Source organism: Dama dama, chromosome 6 (genome assembly GCF_033118175.1).
Source record: "Dama dama isolate Ldn47 chromosome 6, ASM3311817v1, whole genome shotgun sequence".
NCBI classification, from domain to species: domain Eukaryota; kingdom Metazoa; phylum Chordata; class Mammalia; order Artiodactyla; family Cervidae; genus Dama; species Dama dama.
In genome coordinates this window covers 46,307,900-46,323,731 of record NC_083686.1, presented here as the reverse complement: position 1 = coordinate 46,323,731, position 15,832 = coordinate 46,307,900, and the positions used below count along the sequence as shown (strand labels likewise).

Genomic DNA, 15,832 nt, shown 5'->3' with positions numbered 1-15,832 from the left:
ATTTCTATGTAACAGTCTTATTATCCCTTAATAAATTTTAATTTAGAAAAACAAAATCTAGGTGAGAATATATTAAAACCATTATTCACATAAAGTAAACTGACAGGCATATGCAATATTTCTGACTCAGCTAACAGAATAATGACTAATACTGACTGAGCATTTACTATATGCTAAGCAGTATAACTTAGTGATATACATATGCAATCTCGTTCAATCCTGATAACACTATGATGTAGGTACTTTATTCCCATTTAATTGAGGAAGCTAAATCAAACTTGCTTGCTAGAATATAAAAAAATAATTCTTCATAGGCTACCAAAGGAATTCCTTTTGGTTATGAATTCTTCACAGGGTTTACCACAGTAAACCCCACTGCACGTGTGTCTGCGTGCAGTCATGCTCGACTCTGCAACCCCATGGGCTGCGGCCCACCAGGCTCCTCTGTCCATGGGATTCTCCAGGCAAGAATGCTGGAGTGGGTTGCCATGCCCTCCTCCAGGGCATCTTCCCAACCCAGGGATCAAACCTGTGTCTCTTATGTCTCCTGCATTGGCAAGAGGGTTCTTTACCACTAGTGCCACCTGGGAAGCCCATATATATACATATATACATCTAAAAATTCAGCCTCTGCATTATGTGAAATTCAATACTTATGCATGACAAAAATAGCAATAATAATTACTCAGCAAAATATAATTAAGAAGAAACTTAAAAACAAAAAATAATATTTAACAGTAAAACTTTAGAACATTTTCTTTATAGTCAGGAATAAGAAGAAAACACCTATTTTCATTGCAAGCTTTAGTATGCCTGGTCAGTGCACTGAGAAAGTGCTGTCACACCGGGACGACCCTGAGGGGCGGGATGGGGAGGGAGGCGGGAGGGCGTTCAGGATGGGGAACACGTGCACACCCACGGCTGATTCCTGTCAATGAATGGCAAAAACCACCACGGTATTGTAAAGCAATTAGCCTCCAATTAAAATTTTTTAAAAAAGAAAGTGCTACCACATGTGGAAAGGAAGAAACAAAACTGTTATTATTTACAGATATTACTGCCTGCAGAGGAAATACAGGAGAACCAATGACACAGCAAGAAACAGGAAAACAAGCTCAACCCAGTGCTCTGTAACAACCTAGAGGGGTAGGATGGGGGGGAGGTGGGAAGTTGGAGGGAGATTCAAGAGGAAGGAATATGTGTATACTTATTACTGACTCACATCGTTGTGTGGCAGAAACTGACACAACATTGTAAAGCAATTATCCTCCAAAGAACTTTTTTTTAAAAAAATTGGATACCAAATATAAATACAAAATGCAAGGCTGTTGGACATGTGATCACCAATCAAAAGTCAAGACTATTCCAATATACCAGTAAGCAATTAGAAAATTCAATTTACATATGGTATTAGAATCATTAAAATACCCATGAAAAACCTAGTGGTCAGTTTGGTCACAGATATTTTTAAACTCATCAACATGCATGGTCAACAAATTTAACAATCCTCTCCAAGGTATGTGTCCTAGAGACACTCTCTCACATGTAAACCAGAAGACAAGCTCCATGATATTCATCTCATTCTTTCTAACCACACACACACACACACAAATATGGAACAGTCTAGCTATACATCAATATGGATTGGACAAATTTTTGGATATTCATACAATTAAATCTGTATATGTCAATTTGGATTATCTTAAAAACAGAATGCTGAGAGAAAAAAGCAGGTTGTTCAGGGATACTTATAATATGACATCACTTACATAAAAAGTAAAACCCGTAGCACAATATTCTGTATTATTTATGGAAAAATAAGTTTTTAATAAATATATAGAAACAAGGAATCAAGCTTCTGATTACCCCAGAAAAGGAAAAAGGAGAATCAGAGCGTGGAACGGATTAAGTATCAGAGATGCTTCAATTTTACCTCTAGTTTTATTTCTTTAATGAAAAAGCATATAAATATAAAAAATTACTAAATTATATTGAATCTATGTGTAAAATACATAAATATCCAGTCATAATATTTTGTGTTTCAAAATACCTTATATTTTAAAAAATACATGTTTTTTTAAAGTATCTCATGCAAATATTTTAACAATAATGAAAAGGCCATACCCCATGTACATATCTCTTCATAAAACTACAAAGGGCGTTTGTCTCCCTTTCATCTGTTACTAAACATCATTTCAAGCCACATGTTATTATATGTTGTTAAGGATTAGAAACTATTGTCAGAAGAAGTGTAAAAAGTAGCATATGCTACAGGAAAAGTAGCAAGAATTGAATAAAGATGCCATGAAGATCAAGAAAGGTCCAAATGGCATAAAATCCAAAAGAGGTTTTCAAAGTTTAGTACTCAAAAAAAAAATTTATCTAAGTATTAAGTGAGAAACCAAAGACAATACTGTCAAGAGGGAAAAAAAAGTAGGTATAGAAAAAACTGCTACTTGCATTTTAAATTGGGGGCACTTATAGAATATGATATAGGGCACATGTCAACAATATGATTTATTACTCAGATTATAATAAATATTAAATTTTTCCCTGGAAGTAAAAACTTTAATTATTAATATCCCAAGAAGCTCCCAGAGCAACATACCTGGAGAAGGAGCCTTTCAAAAGCCAGAAAGTTGTCCCACTTGGCCGCCTGTGGGTGTCTCAGAGTTTGAACAGTGGCCAGCCCAAGCTGTAGGAGCCCACAGTGATTCCCTAGGGACTTGCGGTTGTTCTTGAAGAGCTGAATATAGGACATGAGCTGCCCCGGAGTGACTCTCCCTGGAAAAACACACAATTTATCAGTGTACCCTCTTCTGGGAGCGGTGAAAATAAAGAGGAGCATGCCATTAATACTGCTACTGCCTTGCTGTTGCCGTTGTTCAGTTGCTCGGTCGTGTCCGACTCTTGTGACCCACAGACTGCAGAGTGCCAGGCCTCCCTGTTCTTCACCATCTCCCAACAGCACAAAACTTCAGAGTCAACTGCAAGCTTCCCTAAGCTTCTGTGACCCTTAAAACAACACGGTGACAACAGCAAGGCTGAAACTACCAACTGCATTTTGCAAGCAAGAAAACAGATGTTAAGTGGCCTTGCCAAAGCCATATTGCTAGTAGGATTCATTTCATAACTCTGCAATACCCCATAAATGAGTTCTCAAATAAAGTCTTATGAATAAATATTTCTTGAGCTCAACGTGGAGTACATCTCCAAGACATATGATATAGCAATCTAAGAGCCAAAAAGGCAAGGTTTCTGATTGTGTGTGTTATGTATATAAAGCAAAGGAGAAATCTGTTAGGACTATAGCTAAAACTTTATCACTGATATCAATGGGTTTATGACATTGATAAAATAAAGCTTTTATGCTTGAGCATAAAAGCAGACTGTTGTTGGAACAAAAATGTATGGAGAACCAGAGTGGAAAAAACCCTGGAAGGTGAGATATTAAAAGAAAGGGTTTCGGGAAGGTTCATAGCATTACAGGCTTACATCAAGAAACAGGAAAAAAACCAATTAAATAACCTAACTCTACACCTAGAGCAATTAGAGAAGGAAGAAATGAAGAACCCCAGAGTTAGCAGAAGGAAAGAAATCTTAAAAATCAGGGCAGAAATAAATGCAAAAGAAACTAAAGAGACCACAGCAAAAATCAACAAAGCTAAAAGCTGGTTTTTTGAAAAAATAAACAAAATTGACAAACCATTAGCAAGACTCATTAAGAAACAAAGAGAGAAAAACCAAATTAACAAAATTAGAAATGAAAATGGAGAGATCACAACAGACAACACTGAAATACAAAGGATCATAAGAGACTACTACCAGCAGCTCTATGCCAATAAAATGGAAAACTTGGATGAAATGGACAAATTCTTAGAAAAGTATAACTTTCCAAAACTGAACCAGGAAGAAATAGAAGATCTTAACAGACCCATCACAAGCACGGAAATCGAAACTGTCATCAAAAATCTTCCAGCAAACAAAAGCCCAGGACCAGATGGCTTCACAGTTGAATTCTACCAAAAATTTAGAGAAGAGCTAACACCTATCTTACTCAAAGTCTTCCAGAAAATTGCAGAAGAAGGTAAGCTTCCAAACTCATTCTATGAGGCCACCATCACCCTAATTCCAAAACCAGACAAAGATGCCACAAAAAAAGAAAACTACAGGCCAATATCACTGATGAACATAGATGCAAAAATCCTTAACAAAATTCTAGCAAACAGAATCCAACAACATATTAAAAAAATCATATACCATGACCAAGTGGGCTTTATCCCAGGAATGCAAGGATTCTTTAATATCCGCAAATCAATGTAATACACCACATTAACAAATTGAAAGATAAAAACCATATGATTATCTCAATAGATGCAGAGAAAGCCTTTGACAAAATTCAACACTCATTTATGATTAAAACTCTCCAAAAACCAGGAATAGAAGGAACATACCTCAACACAATAAAAGCTATATATGACAAACCCACAGCAAGCATCACCCTCAATGGTGAAAAATTGAAGGCATTTCCCCTGAAATCAGGAACAAGACAAGGATGCCCACTCTCACCACTACTATTCAACATAGTGTTGGAAGTTCTGGCCACAGCAATCAGAGCAGAAAAAGAAGTAAAAGGAATCCAGATAGGAAAAGAAGAAGTGAAACTCTCGCTGTTTGCAGATGACATGATCCTCTACATAGAAAACCCTAAAGACTCTACCAGAAAATTACTAGAGCTAATCAATGAATATAGTAAAGTTGCCGGATATAAAATTAACACACAGAAATCCCTTGCATTCCTATACACTAACAATGAAAAAACAGACAGAGAAATTAAGGAAACAATACCATTCACCATTGCAACAAAAAGAATAAAATACTTAGGAGTATATCTACCTAAAGAAATAAAGGACCTATACATAGAAAACTATAAAACACTGATGAAAGAAATCAAAGAGGACACAAACAGATGGAGAAACATACCGTGTTCATGGATTGGAAGAATTAATATTGTCAAAATGGCTATTCTACCCAAAGCAGTCTATAGATTCAATGCAATCCCTATCAAGCTACCAACGGTATTTTTCACAGAACTAGACCAAAGAATTTCACAATTTGTATGGAAATACAAAAAACCTTGAATAGCCAAAGTAATCTTGAGAAAGAAGAATGGAGCTGGAGGAATCAACCTGCCTGACTTCAGACTCTACTACAAAGCCGCAGTCATCAGGACAGTATGGTACTGGCACAAAGACAGAAATATAGATCAATGGAACAGAATAGAAAGCCCAGAGATAAATCCACGAACCTATGGACACCTTATCTTTGACAAAGGAGGCAAGGATATACAATGGAAAAAAGACAACCTCTTTAACAAGTGGTGCTGGGAAAACTGGTCAACCACTTGTAAAAGAATGAAACTAGAACACTTTCTAACACCATACACAAAAATAAACTCAAAATGGATTAAAGATCTAAATGTAAGACCAGAAACTATAAAACTCCTAGAGGAGAACATAGGCAAAACACTCTCCGACATAAATCAAAGCAAGATCCTCTATGACCCACCTCCCAGAATATTGGAAATAAAAGCAAAACTAAACAAATGGGACCTAATGAAACTTAAAAGCTTTTGCACTACAAAGGAAACTATAAGTAAGGTGAAAAGACAGCCCTCAGATTGGGAGAAAATAATAGCAAATGAAGAAACAGACAAAGGATTAATCTCAAAAATATACAAGCAACTCCTGCAGCTCAATTCCAGAAAAATAAATGACCCAATCAAAAAATGGGCCAAAGAACTAAACAGACATTTCTCCAAAGAAGACATACAGATGGCTAACAAACACATGAAAAGATGCTCAACATCACTCATTATTAGAGAAATGCAAATCAAAACCACAATGAGGTACCATTACACGCCAGTCAGGATGGCTGCTATCCAAAAGTCTACAAGCAATAAATGCTGGAGAGGGTGTGGAGAAAAGGGAACCCTCTTACACTGTTGGTGGGAATGCAAACTAGTACAGCCGCTATGGAAAACAGTGTGGAGATTTCTTAAAAAACTGGAAATAGAACTGCCATATGACCCAGCAATCCTACTTCTGGGCATACACACTGAGGAAACCAGATCTGAAAGAGACACGTGCACCCCAATGTTCATCGCAGCACTGTTTATAATAGCCAGGACATGGAAGCAACCTAGATGCCCATCAGCAGATGAATGGATAAGGAAGCTGTGGTACATATACACCATGGAACATTACTCAGCCGTTAAAAAGAATTCATTTGAACCAGTCCTAATGAGATGGATGAAGCTGGAGCCCCTTATACAGAGTGAAGTAAGCCAGAAAGATAAAGAACATTACAGCATACTGACACATGTATATGGAATTTAGAAAGGTGAAAACGATAACCCTATATGCAGAACAGAAAAAGAGACACAGAAATACAGAACAGACTTTTGAACTTTGTGGGAGAATGTGAGGGTGGGATATTTCAAAAGAACAGCATGTATACTATCTATGGTGAAACAGATCACCAGCCCAGGTGGGATGCATGAGACAAGTGCTCCGGCCTGGTGCACTGGGAAGACCCAGCGGAATCGGGTGGAGAGGGAGGTGGGAGGGGGGATCGGGATTGGGAATACATGTAAATCCATGGCTGATTCATATCAATGTATGACAAAACCCACTGGAAAAAAATAATAATAAAAAAAAATAAATAAATAAAAGGGTTTCGTATGGGTGACAACACATTTACAACCATGGTCACCTAGACCTAGAACAAGACTCTCACCTCATTAAAGACTGGAGTACCAAAAACACAAACAAACCCTGTTGAAGAGTCAGTCTTTCAGACCTCTAAGTCCAGCATTTTCCTCAACAGCACTCCTTCCATTTAGTCACTTCCCATTCTATTGTGTCAGATCTCATTCCTGCCCTTCATCAATGCAATGGGCAGAACTCCAGAACACCACAGTTTCTCCTCACTGGGCAAGAAGAGTGCAATGGAGCCAAACACAGATGCAAGGCCAGTAAATCCGTCCTGTACATTTCAGCCTCACTGTCTTCCCGGTTTACCCTCTGATGCCTAAAATCCAGGTTTGCTTGCTATGCCTAGGTTTGTTAATATTTGGCAACAAAACTACCTGCATTTATTTAGCACATGCCCTCTTCTGATTTTTACAGCAACTCTATGGGGTAGCAAACAAATGAGAGTTCAATTAGTGGTTTTGCTACAGATTATAATACACAAAAAATAAAGACCTTGTCACAAGAAACTTACAAGCCTGTAGTAAATTCTACCTTTTTATTCCATATTTTGAAGAGATTAAGGATTCTAAAGTGCCTTATTACCCACTTATATGGGGCTTCCCTGATAGCTCAGTTGGTAAAGAATCCGCCTGCGATGCAGGAGACCCCAATCAATTCCTGGATTGGGAAGTTCCGCTGGCGAAGGGACAGGCTACCCACTCCAGAATTCTTGGGCTTCCCTTGTGGCTCAGCTGGTTAAGAACTTACCTTCAATGAGGGAGACCTGGGTTTGGTCCCTGGGTTGTGAAGATCCCTGGAGAAGGGAAAGGCTACCCACTCCAGTATTCTGGCCTTGAGTATTCCATGGACTTGTATAGTCCATGGGGTTAGTCGAACATGACTGAGCAACTTTCATTTTCAAACAATAAGAACAGTTGGTGGGGGGAGAACAGTGGAAATGAATAGTACAGAGCTGAGTCTCACTAGTTTCTTTGGGCCCTTGGTAAAGCATAGTTCATTCTCAAGCAGCAAGCTAATAATTTGCTAGCTTAAGTACTAACAGAGAAAAGCCTCATTAATCCCTTCTTTGCTTGCTTTTAAGTTGGCTTGATTAAGGTATAATTTACATACAGTAAAATTCACTCTTCCTGGTTCAGGGTATTCTCAAAATAGTTCTATGAATTTTGACAAAAACACAGTCACAATCAAGATAGATTATTTCCTTTGCTCCCAGAAGTTCCCCTTTTGGAGTCAGTTCTCTTTTCCCATCCCCAGTCCTTGTGAACACTTGTCTGTGTTTTTCTGGTTTCTGTCCCATAGTTATTCCTTTCCAGAATGTTCCATAAATGGAATCATGCAGCACACAGCCTTTTGAGTCTAGCTTCTTTTACTTCAGCATAAGGTATCTGGTGCTCATTCATGTTGTTGCTTCTATCAGTTTGCTCTATTTTCTTGTTGAGTAGTAATCTGTTGTGTGAACCACAGTTTGTTTAAACTTATCCATTCACCAGTTTATGATCATTTGGGTTGTTTCCAATTTTTAGAAATTATGAATAAAAACTTCATAAGCATCTTCATATAGTATTTTATGTGCGTATGTGTCTGTGGACATAACGACTTCAGTTTTTTCATAAGTAAATTTCTAGGGTTGCTGGGTCATATGCTAAATGTATGCTTAACTTTACAAGAAACTGACAAACTAATTTCCAAAGTGAGCTGTCCTACTAGTGACAAATGAGAGTTCTGTTGCCTCACATCCACAATAGCCTTGGTTTTGCCACGTATTTTGGTTTTAGCCAGTCTAATAGGTTATCCAGCAACATTTTACTGGGGTTTTAATTTGGATTTTTTAATGACTAGTAATGTTGTTCATCTTTTCATGTGCCTATTTGCCACCCTATATCTTTTTTGGTGAAGTGTCTGTTCAAATCCTTTGCTCATTTTTATTGTTTGCTTTCTTATTATTGAGTTAAGAGTATCATTAACTTTTACTAATCCATTGGTTCAACACATGTTTTTGTGCTAGGACTGTTCTTACTGCTAAGCATAAGCCCATGAACAAATCAGAGAAAAGTCTGTCCTCATGGCCAACAAATAAAGAAGACAAATGACTCCCGGAATGATCTCCTAATTAATCCAGCTCATTACATGTCACTCTCTTAGGGGATGGGATCTTTTGTGCAGAGGATGAACATTTTTACACAAGAACATCTTCTAACACATTAAATACATGAAAACAAATTTTCACATGAGATGGGTTCAGATCTGACACTGCAGTGAGCACCACTGATTTCTTTAAACACAGTGCTGCACTTGATGGCAGTGCAGGCCCTGGACACACAAGGCTCTGCTGACCAAGAGAGACAGTCACAGAACAATCACATGAACAATCACTCAATCACTACTGTGACAAGGACTGCTAAGGCAACAGCTAAAAAAGTCTTGAAACTGTGAAAGGGTCTATGTGGTACGTAACTGCCTACCTCTCCAACCCTACCTCCAGGACCTGAAGGAGAAGAAACTAAAAAGGCTCAGAATACACACAATCCATTCATAACATAACTGCCCTTTAGAGAGATCTGAAAAAATGGAAATCATCAGAGAAAGTCATCAGGTCTGTTTAGATTTCAACTGCAATAACCATATGTTCAACTTAAAGATAAGAATGTCTTCAGTTCAAAAATATAGTTAAACTTTATTCACTTAGCATCTTCCAATCTCAGACTTGGACTCAACAACCATATTTACATAACACCACCTTCCAACATAAAGCATGAGATCCAAAGGAACAAATGGCTATATTTCATAACAGGAAATGCCAACAGAATACTACATTTTGAATTAGTGATTATTCACCCTTGCTGCTCTAGTCACTGCATATCTTCTCCTTACATACACAAGCCACTAACACTTCTTATATGTGTCATGAAAGCAGGAGGTTTTTGGTAAAAATCCAAAACATGGTAATTTAAATTTATTAAAAGAGTACTTTACACAAATGCTTTAATATATAGACTAGTGACATTTTAAAATATAAGTTTAATCAGAATCCTACATAAAACAAGTCAAATTAACTAACTGACTATTAAAAATGTTACATAATAAGACTAATTAACTTGAGAAAACTTCCCAGTTCATTTTAACTAAAACCGCAAGCAACTAGGACCAGGTGATGAAAAAGTAATAGACAGAACATTTATTCATATCTCATATTACCAAGAAAAAAAAACTTCTCAGGTAGATTTACACAGTGATTTAAAAATGTCAACCCAAGAAGGCTTGCCAACACATTTTTTTTCAGTCATAAAAACAAGGGTTATTTTTATATCAAGACATAATACATAGCAACTCTGTGAAAAGGGGCAATTTTGAAATTTGAAAACTAGTTTTCAAGTAAGAAAATCTACTAGGCTTTGTTTTTTTTTTTTATAGTTTTTCAGAAACAGGCTTCTGATTTTTAGTTAAGAAAAAAACAGAAAACTTTAACAACATTAATTCTAAGTATATTTTCAAATAGTAAAATAGAATTATTGCTTGGGAGAAAGGAGACAGATTTAGAAAATAAAATGATTTAATATTTTAATATTGTCTATGATCCTTATAATATTTAATTCCATTGTATTCAAATGAATTATGGAAATTACCTTTCTATTTACTACATACATTTGATAAACTAGACTGCAGCCATGAAATTAAAAGACACTTACTCCTTGGAAGGAAAGTTATGACCAACCTAGACAGCATATTAAAAAGCAGAGACATTACTTTGCCAACAAAGGTCCGTCTAGTCAAGGCTATGGTTTTCCCAGTAGTCATGTATGGATGTGAGAGTTGGACTATAAAGAAAGCTGAGCGCTGAAAAATTGATGCTTTTGAACGGTGGAGTTAAAGAAGATTCTTAAGAGTCCCTTGGACTGCAAGGAGATCCAACCTGTCCATCCTAAAGGAGATCAGTCTTGGGTGTTCAGTAGAAGGACTGATGCTGAAGCTGAAACTCCAATACTTTGGCCACCTCATGTGAAGAGCTGACTCATTTGAAAAGACCCTGATGCTGGGAAAGATTTGAGGGTGGGAGGAGAAGGAGACGGCAGAGGATGAGACAGTTGGATGGCATCACCGACTCAATGGACATGAGTTTGAGTAAACTCCAGGAGTTGGTGATGGACAGGGAGGCCTGGCGTGCTGCGATTCATGGGGTCACAAAGAGTCATACATGACTGAGTGACTGAACTGAACTGAACCTTCTGAACCTGTTTTGTGGCTTGGTAAGATATATTTAAAAATATTTACACATATATGATTTTTTGCTGATTTTCTTAACAACAACAAAAAAGAGCAGTCTGTCAGTGCTAGATTTGACTTGATCCCTCAAAGTGTGTCTTAATGGTAGAAAGCAACAATCAGAAATTTTGTCTAAAATAGTATATTCAGCTACTAAATGTTTTCTTAAAAAAAAACTCTATAACAAATAATAATACTGCCATGCATGTTTTTTATTCATCATTGTCATGAAACTGTGAATGAAAACCCAGTATGTGAAATTTGAATAAACAAAGTTATGTCTTAAGACATGTATTCCCAGAATTCAAATATCGGCATTTCATTTGTCTCCTTTTTAATTATTTTTCTAATATAATAAAGGCAAATCATATTAAAATAATTAAATATAACATGTTCTACTAAAACTCTGGTTTATTAACCAACACACAACTGGCAAACAGGAATACTTTTAATATTACACAAAAAGTCACACCTATTCATTTGTTACTTTTCTCATTATTTTAATATCCTGTGCCACCAAATAGGAGCAGCTGAACACAAAGTAAATAAACATCGCTGAACACTGCAAGCCGTAGGAGGCGCTGAGTCCTGCCCGCATTCCCAGTTCTCCCTCTTAGCTCTGCTTGGCCACATGCCCTGTCTTGGAAGAGCTTCCTGTTTGGTCCTCCCTGATCTTCAGGGCATTTTGCCTTTGCGTCCATAAACAAACAGCCTCAACTTCTCTTTAGATTCCCCTTCCAGTGAGCTACCTTCAACTCTTTTGTTCACACGAAGTCCCAAACACACTGTAACATTTCTTTATCTATAGGAAACTGGCATACCTTTTTAACTGTGCTAGTATTTTAATCAAGATTTTTATTGTTTATCTTGGTTAGTGCTCTAATTATAAATTTGTATAGATTTTTAAATGGGCTTCTGCTAATGATATTTTTTATCATGATCCTTGATAACCAGTATGTGATTTTGCAAAACAAGTTTTCCAGGAATGCATGTAAATTACAGCAAAAGGGCTCATACTAACATGTAGACAAAGGTGGCGGTGTTACTAAAACAAAACTACAGGTTGGTAGGCAGCATGGCCAGGGAAAATTTCCAATGTTAATTCAACAGTTGACATAAGAAAGCTCTTGTGTACAAAAGATGGTTTTGGAGTTCTATAAATAATGTACAAAAGGTTCAGAGGGTAGACTGAACACATAGGTTTACACCCTCATCTCATTTCATCAGAAAGACAAAAAGGAATTAAAAAGGGAAAGAAATACACAACAAAGAGATCCTGAGATAGTCTCTAAGCTGATAGAGGCCTCGAGCACCATTCCTCCCCATTTGTTGGTTATCTCCGTAATTTACACTACATTCTTAAACTTTCTTCTTTGTTCTGTCAATTACAGATGGTATCCTATGGCTTTTCGTCTTCTAAGCAGAGGATATTAATCCCTCTTTGCCCTTCCCTCTACTGTGTATTTCCCCCTTTCATCTTTCAAATCATCTGTACTTTCGTTTTCATCTGGTCAAGATGGATAGCCTTTATATTTTGTTTTATGACCATAATTTAGTCTTATGTGCTCTTTTAAAAATAACTTTATTTATTTACTCTGGATGTGCTGGGTCTCTGTTGCTGTTTGGGCTTTCTCCAGGTGCGGTGGGTGGGGCTCCTCTCCAGTTGCCGCGTGCAGACTTCTCTCCCCTGTGGCTCCTCTGGATGCAGGGCATGGGCTCTAGAGTGCCCGGACTCAGTAGCTGCAGTTCCCAGGCTCTAGGGCACAGGCTCAATAATTGTGGCCCATGGCTCTGGCTGTTCTGCGGCGTGTGGGATCTTCCCAGACCAGGAATCGAACTCATGTCTCCTGCACTGGCAGGCAGATTCTCTGCCACTGAACCACCAGGGAAGACTTTATGTGCTTTTTGTATAGCTTGATTCAAACAGTTCAAAATCAGTCAATTGTGTTTCCATCATAATGAACTATGTAACTATTAATGACAGACCCAAGGCACAAATTATGATTGCATTTCCTTACACATATACTTTGGTCCTGGAATGCTTATGGGCTTTTTCTAAGGGGATGGGGGAGTTGCATTCCCTGCCTTAATCAAAGCTGTAGAGTCTCCTAATTTCAAATACACTGTCTCATCTTTCAAGTCCAGGTTATGTTGTTGCTGATGTTTTTAACTGAGGTATAGTTGAGTTGGGGGGTTTTTTGTTTTGCTTTTTCCCCTCCCTGAATACTTTACAACCAAACTCCCTCATTCTCTAGTCCCATCATGGGCAGACTGTTCTCTAGGCCTTTCTGTGTTATCAGCAGCCTGGAACTGACTCTGTTGCTTTCCTCTATTTGAACACTGTTTGGTCAAATTTCTGATTTTTCTTTCCTGCTATGCTGCCTTGTTTTGCTGGACAATCTCAAGTAACCTCCTCAGAAAAGGTGTGTGGAAAGCCAAGTTCTTTTTATCTTTAAAAAGGTTTTTTCTTGCCCTCCAAGTTTAATAATAGTTTATCCAGATCTATAATTCAAGGTTGAAAATAATGTATTGCTTCATTATCTTCTGGCTGAGCATTGCTCATAAGAAACCTGTGCTAGTCCTATTTTTGTTCCTTTGCAGACGAGCTTCCTTTTTTCCATCTAGAGGTTCATAGGATCTTCTCATTCCCTTGTACTCTGAGGAGTCATAGTGATGATGTCTAGTTTAGAGGGTTTTTATTCTTTCCACTTGCTTTTCAGTTAAGCCTGTTCTACTATTTGATATGTCTTTCTTCATATCTGGGAAGTGTCACATTCTTTCCTTACTAATTTCCTGTCCTCTGCTTTTTCTCTCTTTCTAAAACTTTCAATAGTTCTTGGGTCTCCTGAATTGGTTCTCTCTATATTTTGCTTTTTGTATCATATTTTCAATGCCCCGTTCTTTCTACATTTTAGGAGATTTTCTTGATTTATCTTTAAACTTTGGTTGAATTGCTGACTCTTTGCAACCCCATGGTCTATAGCCCGCCAGGCTTCTCTGTCCATGGGAATCTCCAGGCAAGAATACTGGAGTGGATTGCAATTCCCTTCTCCAGAGGATCTTCCCAACTGAGGGATTGAATCTGGGTCTCCTGCATTGCAGGTAGATTCTTTACATTCAAGCTACAGGAAAGTCCTGAATTTTATTTTTTTTTTTTACCATAATACCTTTATTACTAAGACCTTCTTCTTCTTTTTTTTAAATCATTTTGTTTATTTATTTGGCTGCACCAGGTCATAGTTGCAGCACTCAGCATATTGAATCTTCATAGCAGCATGAGAACTCTTAGTTACAGCCTGGTGGGATGTAGTTCCCTGACCAGGGATCGAACCAGGATCCCCTGCATTGGGAATATAGAGTCTTGGCCACTGGATCACAGGGAAGTCCCTAAGAGCTTCTTTTTTAACATGAGCTTTATAGAGCTACAACTCACATATCATAAAATTCACCCTTAAAATGTACAATCCAGTGGTTTTTAGTACACTCAGAGTTATGTAATCATCACCACTATATAATTTCAGAACATTCTCATTATCCCAAGAAGAAAGCCTGTACTCAAATTTCCCCAGTTATGAAAAAGATATACAGCTACATAAATCCATACATATTAGAATATAGCCTAAATAAAATTTCCAGTTGGGAAATATAACTGTACTTAGTTAAACCAGGAAACAGAAATAACAGAAGGGAGAATATTCAGGCAATTGTAACTATAACAGAATTCTGGCTTTTTAATATATAATAATACTATGGTGATGCACTAAAAAAATTTTTTTAATTGAAGTATAAATTCCTGGGAGGTAATATAGGACTAGAAAAATATTAAATCACGGAGCAAAACGAACAGTAAAAATAAACTTCCTCCCCTCCTCCAAAAACTTTGCCTGGAATATGTGACAAGGCACTGCAACAAAGAGGGGCCACTTACCTAGAAGATATAACCATTTACAGACTCAGAGGCCTCAGGTATAATGAAGAGGGAAAGTGAGGAATGTAACATAAAATAAAGCATACACATCTTAAGTATGTAGCTCAGTTACTTTTTACACATACATCTATCCACGTAACCACCACCCAGATCAAGGTATGGAATATATCCAGTGCTCTAGAAGATTCCCTCGACAACTACCTAATCAATAATCCTACAACAGCAAACCATTACTTTTAACTCTCTCAGTACAGCTAATTTTTTGTTTGCTTTTGAATGTCACATACACAGATACACTATTTTGTGTCTAGCTTCTTTAGTTCAACATCGTCCAAAATCTCAATCTTTTTTTTCCCTTCCTGAGTTGTATTGTTCTATACAACTATAACTGCTGCTCTACCCACTCTACTTTGAAGGGTATTTAGGGTCATGATAAATAATGAGGCTGTGAACAGTCTACCACACACCTTTTGGTAGACTCGCTTCCATTGGACACATGCCCAGTTGTGAAACCAGTGGATCAGATGGATATACTTAAGTTAATACGGCTGGTTTTCCATGGTTGTATCAATATAGCCACACACTTTAAACGTGATCAAATTTAACCTAATTTAACATAAATTTTAAAGTACACATATAATGTTTAAAACCTGGCACAACTGTATAATTAAGTTTCCTTCATGGTATTTTATGCTGGGTAGCCAAAACTCTAATAAGAGAGAGAGAAAAGAAGTCACAATGTAAACCACATTGCCATGCTCTTAGTACACACCTTTATTTTGCTCATTGTTGGTTTACTAGCTTATTTACTTACTTTCTTACCTAATTATGCAGAAAAAGGCCTGGAAGTCAAGATACTAATTTAGGA

General features: G+C 37.3%; 1 protein-coding gene across 2 annotated transcripts in view; it reads right to left on the bottom strand.

The window, feature by feature from the left end:
- Positions 1 to 15,832, bottom strand: part of SCFD2 (sec1 family domain containing 2) — a 392,631-nt gene that overhangs the window by 310,935 nt on the left and 65,864 nt on the right. For both annotated transcript variants that reach the window (XM_061145974.1, XM_061145975.1), the window contains exon 4: positions 2,609 to 2,784. In XM_061145974.1, coding sequence (XP_061001957.1) covers positions 2,609 to 2,784 — 176 coding nt within the window. The remainder of the gene's footprint in view (positions 1 to 2,608; positions 2,785 to 15,832) is intronic.